Source organism: Babylonia areolata, chromosome 9, assembly GCF_041734735.1.
Source record: "Babylonia areolata isolate BAREFJ2019XMU chromosome 9, ASM4173473v1, whole genome shotgun sequence".
NCBI lineage: Eukaryota > Metazoa > Mollusca > Gastropoda > Neogastropoda > Buccinidae > Babylonia > Babylonia areolata.
The window spans coordinates 13,882,168-13,901,395 of NC_134884.1; the positions used below are offsets into that span (position 1 = coordinate 13,882,168).

The window sequence follows — 19,228 nt, forward strand, 5'->3', positions numbered from 1 at the left end:
GCCAGGTATCATTTGTATTCCATGTCTCCCCTTCTTTGATAACTCCACTGCCAATTCACCGATGAAAAAGGAAAACAGCTGTGTGCTTGGCATACAACCTTGTTTAACCCCTCTTGGACACTGAAAAATGTCTGAATAAATACCTTTGTCACGAACACATACAAGTACAGAATCGTAGATGCTTTTAACAGCCATGTAAAACTCCCGAGAGAGAGAGACAGAGACAGAGACTTAGAGAGAGAGATAGAGCACAATTCAACGGTCTGCTAGGGCAACATGAAGTGTTCGTATATATATGAATTATATATATGATTATGTACATATAGATAGATTTAGATTTACATACTGATAGATCTATATGAAATTATGTATGTATGTATTAATGTATGTATGTATAGACAGATGTTAGAAGAGAGACAGAGCTGAATATGTGTTTTATGTTTTGATATATATATTTTTTTTTTAAAGAAATGGTGATGTAAACCAGAAAGTGTGAAGAAAAAGTAGCGTTACGAAAACGCAGTTCAATAATTTATAACTGTCTCTCTCATGTGCAACATTGCGCTGGGGGAGGGGGGGGGGAGTTGGTGGTGGGGGGAGTTGCTTTATTTTCTTTTTATATTATCTACATTCAAGCAGATGCAAACGTGCTAAAAACCAAAGCAAAAATGAATCGGTTTTCATTGTATACAGCGAATCTTACTACACGTGGGAAATTCCAGGCGTAACTGAACTTTCGCTTTACTGCAGCTGAACCGTCGAACCGACCAGTTTCCTTCAGGTGGGGAAGGAGAGGGTGATTTACCCCCACCCTTCCGCACTGCGTGTGTGCCCCAAAACGGCTTCAGCACTGTTATAGACAGTAAGAAGGGGCCTGCCGCGAGTGGTTTATCTCTCTTTTCTAATCTCCGGTGTAACTAAACTTGTACATCTATCTAGATCCACAGAAAAACGGCTAAACATTCCAGTGTGGTTGCAGCGATAGCCACGTCTCCTTTACCGCGGGCTTTAAAGATTTCTTAATTGCCCTTAAAGAATTTTTAAATGCCCGAGATACACCAGAATGATTTAAACAGCGTTATCACTTCGAATACGGCAATCGATTTATCGCCCTTTAAAAAGCATGGAGCCGCAATAATGCAGTAAGACAATTTCTTCCCACCCGAATCTGCGCTCTGGCCCTTTTTTTCTCTTTTTAACCCGAAGCTTTATTATAACAAATACAGAACACATTTTAACGTAGATTTATTTATCTATGTTTCCAAGCGTATCGCCTCTCTGACACTGAATGGGCCAGCTGACAAAAGTTTACTACAGTGATATCTTTTAAACCTTAGATGAAAAAAAAACCACGATCTGATCTGGTTTTCTATACTGAAAGCATTAAACTCACAAGCGCGCGCGCACACACACACACACACACACACACACACACACACACATCTTGAACTAACACTATGCAAAAAAAAAAAAAAAGTGCATTCTTTCTTTCTTTCTTTCTTTTTTTTTCTTCTTCTTCTTCCTCTTCTCTCTTCTTCTGCTTCTTCCTCCTCTTCTCTCTTCTTCCTCTTATCTCTTCTTCTGCTTCTCTCTTTCTCCGCTTCTTCCTCTTCTCTCTTTTTCTGCTTCTCTCTTTCTCCGCTTCTTCCTCTTCTCTCTTCTTCCGCTTCTTCTTCCTCTTCTCTCTTCTTCCTCCTCTTTTTTCTTCTTCCTCTTCTCTCTTCTTCCTCTCCGTTTCTTTCTTTCTCTTCTTTTCCTTCTACTCCTTCTCCTTCTTCTCCATCTTCTCTGTCTCCTTCGTCTTCTTCTTCGTCAACTTCTCTGACTTCTTCTTCGTCAACTTCTCTGTCTTCTTCTCATTTGTCGTCTTCTTCTTCTCCTTTCTCTCCTTCTTCTCCTTTGTCTTCTCCGTTTTCTCTGTCTTCATCTCCGCCCTCTTCTCTGTCTTCTTCTTCGTTTTAATTTCTGTCCTCTTCTTCTATTCCGCGTTTTTCTTCTTTGTCTTCACCGTCTTCTTTTCCAACTAACTCTGCTTTTACTTCTTTTTCTTCTTATCATTCTCAGTGTGTTTGTTCTGTCTGTCTTCCTATTCTCATTCGTGAGAATTGCTCTCTAGAGATGCGTGAGAACAAAATACCACCCAGTTGAATTGTTCTGGGCTCAAAATCAGACTCACAAAATTGTTTCAAAACAGACAGGAAGATCGTTTGTGAACTCTCATCAGTATGACGTTTGAAGATTCGATGTCTGTTTCAACCAGTGAACACTCTTGTCACACTTTTATGAAAGGGAACTGCGCGATTTCTGAAAACAGAATGGCTTCGCGATTAGCTCGGAACAAACGTTTGTCAAACATGCATTGCGTAACACAATTGGTGTTCCGCGATACATCACAATGACTTTGTGTCCAAACGTTAACACATGCTTTTCACTTTTGTGTTCCGTTTACGCTGCCGTTATAGTTTTCTCTACATTGATGTTCGATTTCCTTCAATGGCCATATTTATTTATTGTATCAAAAGCTTTTTGTAAGTGATGCATAAAAAGTAAAAGTAAATGATTGTAGCTGCATAGATCCGATTCAGAAAGAGTTACATCGAAATCAAGCACAATGTCGTTATGATCTTGGAAAAGGTGTTCCATATTCAAACGTAACTCAGAGCTGTTGAAAGATTCAGCTTGTCGCACCTTAGAAGTTGTTAGGATATTCAAATTTCATGCCGTCACTCAAAACGCAAGGTGTAGGCCTAATCAGCAAATACACATTGGCCCGAAGTATTTTTCCTTTAACATCTTGCTACACGAGTTTTTGACAGCACACACACACACACACACACACACACACACACACACACACACACACGCATGTATGGACGCGCGCGCACGCGCACACACACACACACACACACACACACATACACATACATACACACAAGCACACGCGCGCACGCACAATCAACATTTTATTAAGTATACTCATTTAATTCTTCTTTTCCGACACCTGCATGATGTACAACTTAATCGAAGATGTCGATCATCAGAAGAAGACCTGTGTATAAGAAGTCGGACTTGGAGCAGGTGACACTTCAGAACAGTGTCTGTCCAACTCTCTGCAGATAGCCATCAATCCAGTCGAGATAGACGGCCACATCAGTGTAGATTCCAGGAAGATTGGCTGAGGCACATCCCCTGCCGTAGGAGACCACGCCAGCTTGCACGAAATGTCCTCTTTGCCCGTTCCAGCAGACCAAGGGACCGCCGGAATCTCCCTGTTGGCGTTCATTACAGACATTCAGAGATGAGAACGGGGAAAATATCTGTCGCTCTTCTTAATGATTACAGAATACATAATGCTTCATTATCTCAGAAAAGATTAATACATATGTGATGTTAATTAACATAAAACGATATACGAGATATAAAAGCATGCACACACAGAAACCACCACACACAAACCACCACCATCATCAACCCGTGTGTCTGTATGATGTAAATCCCCTTTCGCATGCTATTTTGTGAGTATATCAATGTCATTGTTATTAGTGTTATCATTACAAACGCTATGTCTTTAGAGAGTGGCCTGCCCCTGGTAAGCAACCGCAACAGGAATCAACAGCTCTACAAATATTCAGTCTTTTCTCTGTTTTTTATTTTGTTGTATTCAGTGTCATCGGTGTGTTAGCTTAACTCTGGATTTCAGGATCAATGTCTCCACTTAACGCGGTGACCTCGGTGGGAGCTTATTGTAAATATACATCTACTAATGCGTCGTGCTGTGTCTCTGGGGTAAACCATTGTACCGGCTACCATCCCTTGGAATTTACAGGACACTTCAACCGGGGCCTACACTTTGTTTTGTGCTCTGGGGAATTTTTCATCGATTTTCAGAGGTACCATTATCTTTTCCAGATTATTTTAAAATGGTTACTTTGTTGTTGTTGTTGTTGTTGTTGTATATAACAAAGTTCCAATGATGACGTAAAAACATTATGTTACACGATCTCGTGTTCACGTGTTTTTGGATCTCGTCATTCTTATGATGGAATTTCGTCTCGTAAAAGACAGTGACAATGCCTACGAAACAAGTACATAAGTATCGTAAGTCATCATTTGATTACTAATAACAATCATCATCTTCATTATGACAATAATCCAAATAATAATGATAATGATATTAATATTATCTTTTATTTTCAATGTAATGTCATCATCTTAGATGAACAAACTATAAATAAATAAACGAAAACACTATGTCTTTATATATATAGATATATATATAATAATACATATATATAGATGCATATATATATATATATGTGTGTGTGTGTGTGTGTGTGTGTGTGTGTGTGTGTGTTGTATTCGTATCTGAAATGCTTGAAGGATGTTTCTTTATTAAATACTTGCACATTTAAGGACGAATCAGTATGAGAGGAGGGAGAGCGAACAGACACATGCGGCTACACACACACACACACACACACACACACACACAAACACGCGCACATGCACGCACGCACACACACATACACACACGTGCGCACGTGTGCGCGCACACAACCACCCACCCACCCACCCGCACACACACACACACACACACACACACTCACCTGGCAAGAGTCCTGTCCCCCATACGGGTAACCGGCACAGATCTGAAGGTCTGGGTTAGTCACGTAGTTACTATCTTCAATGCCGAATGTGCTGTTGCATCCGGAGCCAATGGTGGTAATGACATGTGCCATCTTCAGGTTGTAAGATATATCGCCTCCAGCTGGAGAATATAGAATCAGGTGTGTTTGGGGAAAGTCATGACTTCTGTACCTTCCGGGCTTGGTTTTTTTTCAGTTATCAGTTTCAAATTTCTCTCTCTCTCTCTTTGCTTGTAAACATTTCTTAGGTGTCCGTGGAAAAACACCAAACACAATGGTGTGTGGAGAGACAGGCAGATATCCGCTTTACATTGATAGTTATTTGAGTGCAGTAAGATACTGGTCTAAAATACAAAAAATGACACCGACTACATTACCAAAGCAAGCATACGAAAGAAATGTGAACGAAGAAAGACAATCTCAAAACTGGGCATTTCAGGTAAAGCAGTGTTTTTCTGAAGTATGCATATATGGAGGGGTGGGAGAAAAAAAGTGTGTGCATATATGTGTGTGTATATATATATATATATATATATATATATATATATCTTAAAATTGTTCAGAGAAAGGTCAATTGCAATAAACAAAACTGGAACGGAGAGTTGGAAAATAGTCATCGTTTTCAGGAATACCGCAAATACGAATATTTATTACAGCCAGAAAAATACATGCAAGATAGTATAACAGCAAAATTCAGAGTGGTTCTGGTGAAGTTTCGTCTAGGCGTTAACGACCTTAAAGTAAATAAAAGATATAACGATATGTCAACACCAAAAATCTGTCCCTTTTGTAATGATCTAGAAACTGAAGTTCATTTTCATGTATATGGTAAATTACGAGATAAGTATATATAAACATTATATAAATAGTAACACTCTGCCATTTCCATTTTTGTTACAAAATGAAGACAAGTCTGTAATGAGAGATGTTGCCACGTTTATTTACTATGCTTTCCGTTCCAGAGAGGAACTTATGTGAAGTTTAATTCAAACTGTTAAAATCAAATTGCGTGGCAGAGCAATAAGGTTTAAGTTCTGTTAAATCTGGTTTTTCCTAATTCTTCAAATCGTTATCTTATATGTGCTGGTGGCCTTCGCATTAAACTTCTTGCGTTCCTCCCTTCTCCTCCTTCTCCTTCTTCTCCTCCTTCTTCCTCTGTGAATGTGTTGTAGTCACGGTCGATCTCAATCCACCTTCCTTTGCCGAGTGGGTGTGGCATTTCTGGTTTGGGGGCTGTGTGGCTACCACCTAAATTCATTCTGGGCTGGTTTTTCTCGAGTGTATAATGTTGGTAGTTGTTTGTGCTTGTGCGTGAGAGGAAGTTGTCACCAGCTTAACAGTATTCAGATAGCTTACCTTGTCATTTGTTTCATGTTGGTTAACCTGGGCTCGCCCTTCTATCAGGGAAAAGCACATATTGTAGTGCTCTAGGATGCTGTTTGTGACATCATGGGAACCCAACTGGCGCCGTATTCAAGACAAAATTCATTTTGCCTTTTGGCAAGTTACCTTTGACATGGTAGGGACCCGTGGGTATGGTTAAGTTATCTTCGTATTGGTGCGCTCAGGCAGCTAAAGCATCGTCTATAATTATAAATCCCGGTGATTCCCTTCTGTGCATGCTCCGAGTTTTACTTCTCACCACACCACAGTTCAGAGCATAGTCGAGAGAGTTCGCAAAACATGTACTGTCCACAAAGCACGCCTGTCTTCCCTCAGAAACAATGCCACAAAAGGATCCGCCATATTTACCTCTGCTTCGTGGGCAGTTACCCTTGGCAGATAGTAAGGGTAAATTGCCTTCGGGTTGTAGACCCGCTGGTGTGCTCTTGTGTTCCTGAATACCGGATATTGCTAACCCTCCGGCAGTTTGCCTTGCCTCAGGGAAATTACCCACAGGTACACATTTACCCGCAGGCACGACGGTCTCTTGAAAACGGCCCCTCATCGATAAGCAGGGCAATTGTCATCAGTCGTCTGTCTATGCAGACCCCACCATCTGTGTTCCAGCGTAGACAAGGCAAGAGAACAATAAGGATGAAAAACTGATTGCGTCGTCTGAAGACCAAGGACAGATTAAGACTGCCTCTCGAACAGAACTGCAAACAGCACAAAAGACTGATTCTGCTCTTGCTGACAGGGCTGAAATCAGACCATCTGGAAAGAAAGGCACGGTACAGTTTTTTGTGGAAAAAGGGGCTTCTGCAGTGGCTTTACCGAGGACTTGAAGGCAGACACAGTCAGGTCGTGGTTCCAAAACAAAAAAGACAAGAAGTGTTAAAACGCTCATGGTGTGGCAACAGCTAGGCACCTCTTGATAAGTCACAGGGAAAATTATGGCAGACATTTTACTAGTCAGGACTCTCATCAGATATCGTACGGCACTATGCGTCATGAGACTATTGTCAAAGTTTTCTCGAGGTAGATTTAGAAAAGTTTCAAAATTGTGAAAAGTGTCTTCGAGGGAAGAACGCAAAGGTCGACAAGCTGAAATGGTCAGTCTGGTTATGAAGTCCTTGAGTTCTCGAAACGAACCTGTGTTTTCTTTGGTCTCTGAGTAAAACCACACACGACTGTTATTGTCACCGAAATGGACCGTCGACCCAGGCTCAAAAGAGATTCAAAAGAATGTGTCCAGTACAAAGATTGTCCAGTAAAAAAAGAATGTCTTAACGACTGCATATGTTGCAAACTAAGAATTAGGCGAGTGTATTGTGCAGACTTTCTACGTCCTCTACGACTTAATCCGGTTCTGCGTCTTCTGCCACTTCAGCGACTTCTACGTCCTTTTTTTCCCTTTTCCACCGTTCCCCTTTCCCTTTCATAAATGGGCGAGGTCCTGACCTGCACCCTGTGAGGCAAATTATATATGGGTGAAGCTGGCCGCACCTTAAATGACCGCTTTACAGAACACCTGCGATCAGTTAGGCTTAACTATAATTACCCCATCGGTCAACACTTCAACAGCGCCAACCACAGTCACACCCATGCCAAGTTTGCAGCTGTATGGCAGAACCAACTCGACAGAACATACAGAAAACACATGGAGTTCCACGTAATCGCCCACCTTGGCACACTCCACCCAGCAGGCCTAAACACAAGAGAGTGACCAGAAGCATCACCAGCCTTCCATCCCCCATTCCTTTTCTGATCACTAAATGCTCTTCCTCTTCCTAAGTGAGTCTTATTTTACAACCCACAGTTTTTATAAACGTTCTCCATTTGGTGTTCAAAGGATAAAATGCAACAAAATGTGTAAACCTTTTCATGCCTGGGTGCATTCACAGTAATCACATGAAACGGAGTTTGCTACAATTTCAGCTCAGATAGAGCATATGAAAATCACAACCATTCAGTGATTTAAGTAAGGCAATACTTGACTTCTTCATAAGTAATGTCAATGGGTATCCATAGAGAGAGCCATAACACCATTTTGGGAACATTAAGACATGGTGCAAATGATTTAGTGGAGTTAGTTTTGGATGCAAGTTGTATGATGTTCCGGTTATCATTATCACTATCAGCAGCAGCAGCACCAGCAGCAGCATCAACATCATCATCATCATCAACATCGTCATTATCATCATCATATGACCATCGTTGTCCGTATTGTCGTCATCATCACCATCGTCGTCGTCATCACCATCACCATCAACACCGTCATCAGTATGATAGTTGTCTTAGTCGTTGTTGTCTTCGGTGTTGCGGTCGTGATCGTCATTGTCGCTGTTATCTTCATCAAAACTCACAGGACGTAGTCCCCCATCCAGAAACAGTGCATTTTTCGCCAGCTGGGGTATGAACTGGAGTGAGGCAGATGGGGTGGATACATTTGTTGAAATCCATTTTTTCACCGAGTGTGATGAGAGCAATGTCATTTTCTGTTGGGAAAAGAAAACATAGGGGATACCTCATAGCAGCATCAATTGCTGCAACAAGAGCAAGAACAATAACCACATCATTAATATAGCCAAACGGATACCCGAAACAAAACTAATAGCAGCAGCAGCGGAAAAGGCAGCAAGAAAAGGAAGAGAAGAAGAAGAAGCAGAAGGTGGAGGAAGAAGAGGGGTTGAAGAAGAGCAGGAAAGTACAGCAGCAGCAGCAACACTTCAACTCCATCACTTTACAGTGAGAATAACAAATAACCACAGCGATCCATACAGCTCGGTACTCATCGGTACCATTTCTTTCCGTTCTCCACACCAAACCTCTGTCAGACTTTATAAACTCTCAATCAGATGACTATTAGTCATTCATTAACGACCCTCGATTCTATATCTCTGCCGCTCCAGCCACCATTTCACCATCCATAGCAGCTCTGGGAAGTTGTATTCTTACATAAAGACTAACAACAGTCATGATGATTATAATCATGATAGGTTGTTGAATGACTCTCAAACTAGGAGGCAAAATTGCACTGGCTCTTAGTGCTGCAGCCTTGGGAGTTAGTTGGCCTTTGGGAACCATCGAAAAACTGACTGTCCTAAAACACTCTTGGCCGAGAGAGTGGAGATATACCTTGGGCAAGATACTCTCCACAAAAAAAAAAAAAAAAAAAAAAAAAAAAAATTCTAGCCCAGATTGTCGGGACAGCAGTTTCCTCCTCTGCTGGTCATTGTCGAACGCGACTGACTGTCATACATTTGACACTCTTTTTTTTTCCATAACGTAAAAGTCAAGGTTACCAGCAAATTAAGAGACACGTATCTCGCTGCCACACACACAATACGAGACGACACAATACGATGCAGCATCACACAATACAATACAGTCAAAGGGGAATAATTAGGCGCACAGAGTCCATGCACAGAGCACTACACAAGAAGATGGGAGACCACTGAGCAATAGGTCAATACACGACTGTACTTTACATACACGGACAGTCCAAACAGAGACACAGAAAGGCTTATAGATACACACAATTTCACGTATTACCGAAAGTCCCTGGATCATAATCCTGATGGATTATGAAGTGTTCAACTTCGAAGGTTTTTTCATTCAGCTCGTCGACCCACATTTCAATATCACCCGCTGTCACGGTAATTCGCTCATCCCTAGGACCGGCAAACCACACACACACACACACACACACACACACGCGCGCACGCTCGCACGCACGCAAGCACACACACACACACACACACACACACACACACACGTTGTAGTCTTTAGTACAACCGAAATAACGGCTGGGTTCTGTTCCTCTATTCACACACTCAGGATAAGAATGCAGATTTCAAATACAAACACAACTCCGATTTCCTGACCAGCACTTCAGGTGTATCTTTCTCTCCGGATGATGCCTGAATACATTATGAGAGTACAGCCTTGGCAAGTAGTCTCAAATCTAAATGGACCCACACAACAGCATCGTCATCATCCGCGTCATGATCGAGATAGATATATAGATAGATAGGTGTGTGTGTGTGTGTGTGTGTGTGTGTGTGGGTGTGTGTGTGTACAAAAAAGTAGCTGTAGCGTGTTGAACGATTCCAACAGAAACCGACATTGAGGCAAGCTGGCAGTAGAACCTGCTTGATACTGATAAAGATTAACATTCTACTGTATGCATCAATGTATGGGCGTGAAAGGTTCGGATGTGGGTGTCACAACGTTCTGTCGTTAAAAAGACGAACGACTAATAAGAGTTTGGAGGCCCACCAGCCGCCGTGGCGAAGCGGTTAGCGTCGCGGACTGACGGCTGCAGGGACGTGGGTTCTAATCCCGGTAGAGGTGTGTTTTTCGGCCCACGGCCGGCTCTAACCCAGGAGTGTGTGTGCTATGGGCTTTATGCGTCTTTGGGTGTTTTGCTCTAATTTCCTTTCCATCAGTGCAAGTATCTGTATTTCTCGGGCCTGGTTAACGCCGGGATATCATTATGACAGGAAGCGTAGAGTGCAGCCTTGTCCCGTAGTCCCGAACCTAAATATTTGGACCTCCATAGCAGTATCGTCGCCATCATCATCGTCATCCTCCTCCTCCATCAGATATCTTTTTAAAGTTCCAAATTATGTAGCCTTACATGTCCTGCTCTCATGGTGACCTCAGTTTCGACACCCCTCCACTTCCGTGCTACGGGTGAGTCCTGGCAAGGTCTTCGGTGTCAGCAGATTCATGGGGGACTTTCACTGGAGGGACGTGGTGGCGGTCTCCACTCTCGGGAGACACTCATTCAGGTTGGCTCCGCGACTAAGCCAACATTGTTGTCAGTAGGGGGCTTAGTAGGTGGTGTTTTAAGTACGTTAAATCAGAACAGGCACCACTGAACACCAACGAAGTGACTCAGCAGCAGTGCAGGGTCTCCACTGGTGTGTGGCCTCCTGGCGACCTACATCGATGGTTCCCTGTGGACTGCCGACGCTGGGACTGCGACAGACGAACCCGGGTGTGGCCGTGTGTGGGTGGGGCAGGGGATGGGGCGAAATGAGCTGCGTGAGAGTAAAAAAACAAAAACAAAAAAAAAAACAAAGGAAAAGAGTTTGGAGGCTCGACCAAAAATTGAAAGTAAAATAAAGTGGGAGAGAATGGGGGTTGTAAGCCCCACAAAAAAAGCAAAAAAAAAAAAAAAGCAAAAAGCGTGATGGAAATAGGAGGCTAGAGGCCCCACAAAAAACTGGAAACGGGTGGGGTGGGGGAGTGAATGAGAAGACTCTTCACAGACAAACATGGCATCAATATCACGATTATGTCCGTGACGTCATCAACACATCTTAATGACATCATCAATACGATTTTTAGCGTGATGTTATTGTCACAACTCTTTATATAAAATCATCAATACTTTTACCTCATGTGACGACATAAATGCAACTTTTTGTGACGTCATTAATACAACTTTTGTGACGTCAGTATGATTTCGTATGAATTCATGTGACCCCATCAATACAACTTACAACGTGTCAGCATCACTTTTTGTTTCAAGGATGTATTCTAGCGTGCTGACTGGTCCATATGCGCTGCAGTACATACGCTTTAAAATGCCAGAAAGGAGAAGGGGGGGGGGGGGGGGAGGCGGCCAATGCACTGATCAGGCCTTCAGAGCCAGCCTAACGACACGTGTGTGTGTGTGTGTGTGTGTGTGTGTGTGTTTCTTGCGAAGTCGACACCGTTTTGTGCATTGTATGTCTCGACACGGTGATACAAAACCATCTGTGGACAGTTTGGGTGCTTCAACATTCATAAAAGAGGCCTCCAATTCACCTCTACCTCTACCACCAACGCACCCCACACCCGCCTCCCTTCCCCCCTCCCCCCCTCCTCCCCACACACACACACTTTCCTTTTTTTTCTGAAGGCAGGATTTTAAAAGTTGTATAAGCTCATTCTTTTACCCTCAATAAAATCATTAATACTTGGCATCACACACACACACACACACACACACACACACACACACACACACACACACACACACATTCATACTATATGGTGATAATCAATATTCATAGCTGTACAGATTGCTGTTCTTATAGCTCTAAATCATAATCTTCATCTTCCAGTTTGCCTTCTACAAGTCTTATTTTGCGTTGATTCCAAATCCGTGTTATGTGCTTTTTAAACATCATATTGTAAGAACAAGTCTTCAAGTCCAAAATTATAATGGAAATCAGTCAGATTATAATTTTTTTTAGTTTGAAAGGAACACATACTATATTTTGCACTTTGGTCTTTTCTATGATGAATGGGCTGATAGGGCTGCAAGAAAAGTTCCAAACACGAACATGGAACCACAGAACTTAACATGTTTGAATCTGTACAAGAGGGCTACCGATTACTAAAACAAGCATTGTGGAGCAAAGTCAGAGAAATATACCAACAAAATATACCAGTAAAATATCAAGTGATAGCATAACTAATGTTTATAAATTTGGAAACTATCAATCAATCGGATACGTGTAGTAATTTAATAAGATTAATGCATTGTCAAACCGGATAAAGCTGAACACCTTTGTGACAAAGTTTCAGCAAAGAGGCTAAAATGCATAAATGGAGAACCCATCTCTAGCAAACACCCAGTAATTGAATGTTTGAAATCATTTTGACCAAACTTTTCGGGAAGTTCACTTAAATGTGTTTTAGACAATTTCAATATGTTAGCTGCTATTGCAGGTTTGATATGCTGTCCAATAGAACATTTGTTATAGTTGTTTGATGTTAGCTTTTTCTATCATTTTACTTGTATATTTTTAACGTTCACACACACACACACACACACACACACATATCCCACACACACCCTTCTTCCCCGCTCCCCCCCCCCCCCCTCGTACTCCCCCTCCTTATTCCATTTCATTTTATTTTCATTTTTCATCTAATATCACTTAGAATGGAAAGACGTTAAATTGAAGATTACTACTACTACTACTACTACTACTACTACTACTACTACAACACATCTTTGCAAGACAACTTCTTACTGCATTTCATGAAGGCAGTGAGCAGCAGTCAGGATGTGGCGGTCACTGATGATGGATCCCCCACACAGGTTGTCGCCAATTATCAAACGCACTTGCCAGGGCACAACAGAACACTTACTGACCAGCTCGCCTCCAACAATTCGGCTGTGTGATCTCGCACGTCTGATGCTATCCAGCTCATGGCTGTTTCCGCAGTAATGTGCTGTGAGTGGAGATTGTGACAATAAAACCTGATTATCAAAGCAGAACATGACATGTAATCAAACGTCACTTTGATGAACGTCACTTAGTCGACAGACACTAAATTAACGTCACTTAGCCGACAGACTCTAAATGAACGTTACTTAGTCGACAGACACTAAATGAAGGTTACTTGGTTGACAGACATTAGATGAACGTCACTTGGTCAACAGACATGCGGTGAACGTCACTTGGTCAACAGACATGAGGTAAACGTCACTTGGTAAACAGACATGCAGTGTAAGCCATTTGACTTGTCCTGTTTCATCCTCTTCTTCGTATGGATCATTGTTGTTGTCGTCGTCTGTTTTCATTATTTATTGCCATCAGAATATCCATCAAGCTAAATACTTCAAATCAAAAGACAAATATTATGTAAAACATCAATATCTTGGCCACGAAAACTAACTGTAGGAGAAAGAGCAAAGAAAACTGTAGTGGTCAGTCAGACACCTTGCCCATATATTTGCTTTCCCCTTTTCATTGCATGCCTTGTTGCAGGTGGTTCTGTAACTTCTGCTCTGTCTTATATTGTCCAGTCATTCTCCTTATTCTTTCCTTTTGTTGTTCTTTTCTTCTTTTAAAAGACTCAGTATATTGCCTCATTCCAACCACAGGTCCCGCCCGGTGCTTGATGCCTCCCTGTTGTGGACACAGTACTACCTTTGCTAAGCGTCTCATTCAATATTACCTTTGCTGGACGTCTCACCTAGTATTACGTTTGCTGGACGTCTCAATCAATACTTGCTGTACGTCTCACCCAGTATTACTTAATACTACCTTTGCAAGGAGTCTCACTCAATATTACCTTTGCTAGACGTCTCACTCAAAACTAACATTGCTAGACGTTTCACTCAATACTACCTTTGACAGACGTCTCACTCAATACAACTTTTGCCAGACGTCTCACTCAACACTACCTTTGACAGACGTCCCACTCAATACTACCTTTGACTGACGTCTCACTCAACACTACCTTTGACTGACGTTTCACTCAATACTACCTTTGACAGACGTCTCACTCAATACAACTTTTGCCAGACGTCTCACTCAACACTACCTTTGACAGACGTCCCACTCAATACTACCTTTGACAGACGAAAGCACCAGTACGGCCAATGTAACAAGGACCAGAAGAGCCTTCATCCTGCAGGTTTCCTGTTCCCTTCGCCTCGTTTCACAGTCCCGTACAACTGGTGATGGGTTCTGAAGAAGCGGTGCACCGCTGTGATGTTGGGCAGCCCAGCCACGGTGGTTATATTGTCTCTTGTGGTGTTTGCACAGCTGGATGGGTATGACTTACAGACCGGTACTTTGTTTGTCTCTTGTCTGTGCCTGTCTCTTGTTTCAGCACGCACGCACAGATGTGTACAAACATATGAAAGACAAACACGTGTTAGCGCGCGTGAATACACACACACACACAGACACACACGCACACACACACACACACACACACACACACTCTCTCTCTCTCTCTCTCTCTCTTTCTCTCTCATTTTTGTATTTCACTTTTTGGCTACATAAATTAACGAAAAATATGCTAAAAGTGGAAATCGCTGCAATGTATTTATTTTTGTTTTGTTTTGCTGAATATTACTCTACATGGTTTGTAGAATCTGAAAATCAACCCTGGGACGCACAGGTCTCTGTCCTAGTAGCTGAAAATTAAGTCACATTACGCAATACCTTGTACAAATGACCTACTTTACAAATTCGTGCGGGAACATGCAGAAGTTGCACCTCGTTGGAAAGGTCTTGAAACATTACGTTCAAATCTGTCATCAAACCATATTCATAAGATAAAATACAACAGTTAAAGGCTTATTTGTGTGTCAGTCACCAGTCAACATAAGATCCACTTAACCGAGTATTCCTCGGTCAGCTCCTCCAAAGATATCACAGGAGAGTTTGCTGCAATATATTTTCTTTTTGCTGAATATTACTCTTCATGGTTTATAGAATCTGAAAATCACCCCTAGGATGCACAGGTCACTGTCCTGCTGGCTGAAAATTTGGTCACATTACGCGATACCTTGTATAAATGATATACTTTACAAATTCTTAGGGGAACAGCTCATCCAAAGATATCACAAGAGAGTTTGCTGCAATATATTTTCCTTTTGCTGAATATTACTGTACATGGTTTGTAGAATCTGAAAATCAACCCTAGGAACCACAGGTCACTGTCCTACTAGCTGAAATTTGGGTCACATTACGCGATACCTTGAACAAATGACCTACTTTACAAATTATCACGGGAACATGCAGAAGTTGCACCTCATTGGAAAAGTCTTTAAAAATTACGTTCAAATATGTCATCAAATCATATTCATAACATAAATCACAACAATAAAAGGCTTATTTGTGTGTCAGTCACCAGTAAGCATGAGATCAGTTTGCCCTGGTATTCTTCGGTCACTTCCTCCAAAGATAACCACAGGAGAATTTGCATAAGTAACACTGCGGCAGTTACCACATGTAACAGAGCAGGCCAGTCCATGTTTCTTGTTGCTCCACCACCCTGAATCATAGTCTGACTGGCAGCTGTATCCAATTACTTAAAGAAGTGTGTCTGGAGCAGGTGGCGGGTCAGCCATGAAAGGCTCAAGCTGGTCGTCATTTTCATGCCATCCCTTGCCCTCTGGATTCAGGTTGCAGTCACAGTGCACCCATTGTGGTACTTGAAGATATGACCAGATATTGTGACACTTGCTGGCGTCACTGGTTGGTGGCACAGAGTGGACCTGTACAAAGCTGGGTGATTAGACCTACTTTCCATTGTACAAGATGATGACAATCTCGCCTGCAGACACCACTCCTTCCTGAAAGATGTTTTCTGCCTTCAGCTCCCTTAGTGTGGGTATGCTTTTTCCCATCCCAAACTAGCTTGAGGTTGTGCATAATTATCATGTGACGGCATGCACAAACAGTAATGCCTGGCATATATATCCTCTCTCTAATTTCCTGTTGTAGCCTTTGGATGACCCGCACTCGTTGTTTCTTTATCTTTGGCTTTGAACCTGATCTGAAAATTTGGGCTGGCATGGTATCAGAGCAAAATCAGCAGGTCGGCTACTCGGTGTCTTCAACAATGACAACAACAGGATGATCAGCTGTATGTCTGATGGCAGTTTCAACATTTTCAACGATCAGGGTGTCTGCATCAATTTGGCTGTGAAGTGTTGGGTGTCCATTTGCCACAAAAATATCACAAAGCACAGTTATAAGTCTCAGCTTGTTCACAAGGTTTGCCAGAAATGCTCCATTTTTTTTATGATAAAACGATGTTGGTATTGAAGTTGACGTGGTTCAAACAACACGCCCTGACCAACAAAGATGGGCATTGTCTTTTGTGGACGGATCAGTTCTATACCCACAAGAAACAAAATTCATGTTCCCTGGAATAGACTTCATGCGGGATTTTGAATTTCTTGGTCGGCCATAGTTTTTCAGGGTCGGTTACCAGCAAGTGTACGCCTGTCGGTATATCGCGGCAAGTGCAATGCTAAGATAAGAACAACGCTTTTCTGAGTAGCGACGCCGCCGTTCACACACCGTGTCAACACCTCATTATCTCGACTGCGGCTGGCGCGCTTGCCGCGAGTTGTATGGCGCACCAGAGCGGTCAGTATTTTAGCAAATCAGAGCGTTCGAAAATTTAATTTGTTAATTATGACCACATGCCAAACTTTTGTGCGTCCTAGGGTATTTTTCTTGATATAGGCGACTTTATTCTAACTTTTGAGAAGAAAAAAAAAAATATTGCAGCGATTTCCATTGAAAAATTAGTTTCGGTAGACTGTTAATCCAGGCGCATATGTACGTCGCTGGACCAGTGTGTTGAGCGCGCCAACGTGTATGTAGGTGTGTATAATTATGCGCGCGTGCACGTGTGTGAGGGAGGGGAGAGGAGGGAGAGAGAGATAATATGTGTGTGTGTGTGTGTGTGTGTGTGTGTGTGTGAGAGAGAGAGAGAGAGAGAGAGAGAGAGAGAGAGAGTTTGTAAGAGTCACGTGTGCATTGATATGCTGTTCACACTATTTGATTCATTATCTAATATTTTTGTTCATGTCCCACTCCTTTGTTATGGGCCAGAGGCCCAACTAGTAAACCACTGTCTTGTCTTGTCTGCTCTCTCTCTCCCCCTCTCTCTTATACACACACACACACACACACACACACACACACACACACACACACACACACACACACACACACACACACACACACACACACACACATATATATATATATATATATATATATATATATATATATGAATAAGACAGGTGAAGTGGAGAGAGAGTGATTGTATCGACTGACACACGTTTTGCTGACCACGCTGCCTCGTTTCTTGTAGGACACCATGGACACAGGGTCTTTCGTATCAATTGATCCGTTCAATGTCATTGCAACATCACCATCTGCTCTGTTTCTCTCTGTGACTCGTGATGAACTCTTTATCTGCAGCTTGGGAGGCGTTCAGTTGAGATGTTCTTCCCTACTGCATGGAGCATCGCTCCACCAACCTTAGAAGGCTCCTTTAGTGCTCGGAACAGTACTCTGTACCTGCTCCACAGACCCCCATCCCACCCCCCTTTGTTGGAGCAGCACTTTATACATCTCAGAAGGTTCCCCAAAAAGGGAAAATAAGAAAGAAAAACGAAAATTAAGGAGAATTTTAAAATGGAAAGATGGAATGTTTTAGAGTATTTAATGTGGTAATTTTGGGCATTATTTTTATGCGTAGTTGTAATTGATGATGATGATAATCATGATAATAGTAATAATAATGATAATGATAATAATGGTGATAATGTACATTTATGTAGTTCAGACCATTGCTATGACTTTTCGTTTCTAACCTTATATGTGTTGCACGGTGTTTCGTGTGAACCACCAATAAACTAGTTCTTTTTTATATACTCAAAGATAAGAAAGATGTGTTCACCTGAACTAAACTTTGTGACACAAGCACAAGCACGAAGATTGACAACAGGGCACAGGTTTGATGCAAAGTGTCCGAACAGGAAGACCAAACCTAAACTCACAGCTGTTCGTGCGTTCGTTGCTGAACTGAGCAAATGTTTTCACATCATCTGAACAAAACACCAGATTCCAACTTTGAGTGAAAAAAAAACGACAACAAATACATTATGTTTCAAGATTCAGGTAGAAGAACAGAATGGTCAACAGGCTCATCTGTGCTTGGTCTGAATGAAAAAAAAAAAAAACCAACCTTTTCATCGGAGGACAGATATTTATTTTTGTCATAATTCAAAGAATGACTCTCTGTCTCTGTCATTCTCTTTCTCTCTATTCTTTTTCACATACACACGCGCGCTCGCGCTCGCGCACGCAATGAAGAGGTCCACAAAAAAGAAGTCGTTTCCAGACCAGACTGTTCAGCCATCACAGTTGGTGTTCGAGCTCCATGGTGAGAAAACCAGCAGGTGCAAAAAGCACGGTCTTAAAGGCAGACGGGAGAGCAATACAATCATGCTGCTCCCATGCCTCGAGGGTTCTGTTCCTTCAAGAAGTGATTTCGCCGTGTTTGTTTTTTGGTTTCATTCTACTGTCCACTTCTATATCTTTTTCCCATTTCAGCAGAAGAAAGTTGTTCTATTTCAAGGAAATATTTTGGAATGTTTTGGTTTCGGTTTTATTTTTGAGTGTATTTTGCGTGTTTTTCTCAGCTATTGGAAAGAACGTTCTGTTTCTCTCTGTGTGTTTTTTTTTAACACTACTATCCCCTGTATGTGTGTGTGGAAATGGGTAAAAGCCACCAATCTAAATCACTTTGTAGTGAAGTCAAAAACCCAGTGAGAAGTTGTTGGTGTGTGTGTGTGTGTGTGTGTTCGTTCTCTCTCCTCTCACATTGATTCGCCGTGTCATGTTGTTGGTGTTGTTGTTTCTTAT

The 19,228-nt window shown here is 42.0% G+C and overlaps 1 protein-coding gene across 1 annotated transcript; it reads right to left on the minus strand.

Annotated features, from left to right (window-relative positions):
- Window positions 1–2,950: 2,950 nt before the first annotated feature.
- Window positions 2,951–14,549, minus strand: LOC143285729 (trypsin-1-like). Its single transcript, XM_076593137.1, has 6 exons — window positions 14,395–14,549; window positions 13,067–13,268; window positions 9,585–9,703; window positions 8,396–8,527; window positions 4,608–4,768; window positions 2,951–3,269 (listed from the first exon to the last, which is right to left on the minus strand). The coding sequence occupies exons 1-6, from the start codon at window positions 14,450–14,452 to the stop codon at window positions 3,087–3,089; spliced, it is 855 nt and encodes a 284-aa protein (XP_076449252.1). The 5' UTR covers window positions 14,453–14,549; the 3' UTR covers window positions 2,951–3,086.
- Between the last annotated feature and the right edge of the window lie 4,679 nt (window positions 14,550–19,228).

Bases quoted from the DNA above. Each gene is read 5' to 3' on its own strand.
- LOC143285729 (XM_076593137.1), bottom strand. From the start codon at position 14,452: ATGAAGGCTCTTCTGGTCCTTGTTACATTGGCCGTACTGGTGCTTTCG. The intron at 13,269-14,394 runs GTAGTATTGAGT...CTCCACTCACAG, and splicing joins GGTGCTTTCGTCTGTCAAAG to CACATTACTGCGGAAACAGC. The intron at 3,270-4,607 runs GTGAGTGTGTGT...GAACGCCAACAG, and splicing joins GGGGACAGGACTCTTGCCAG to GGAGATTCCGGCGGTCCCTT.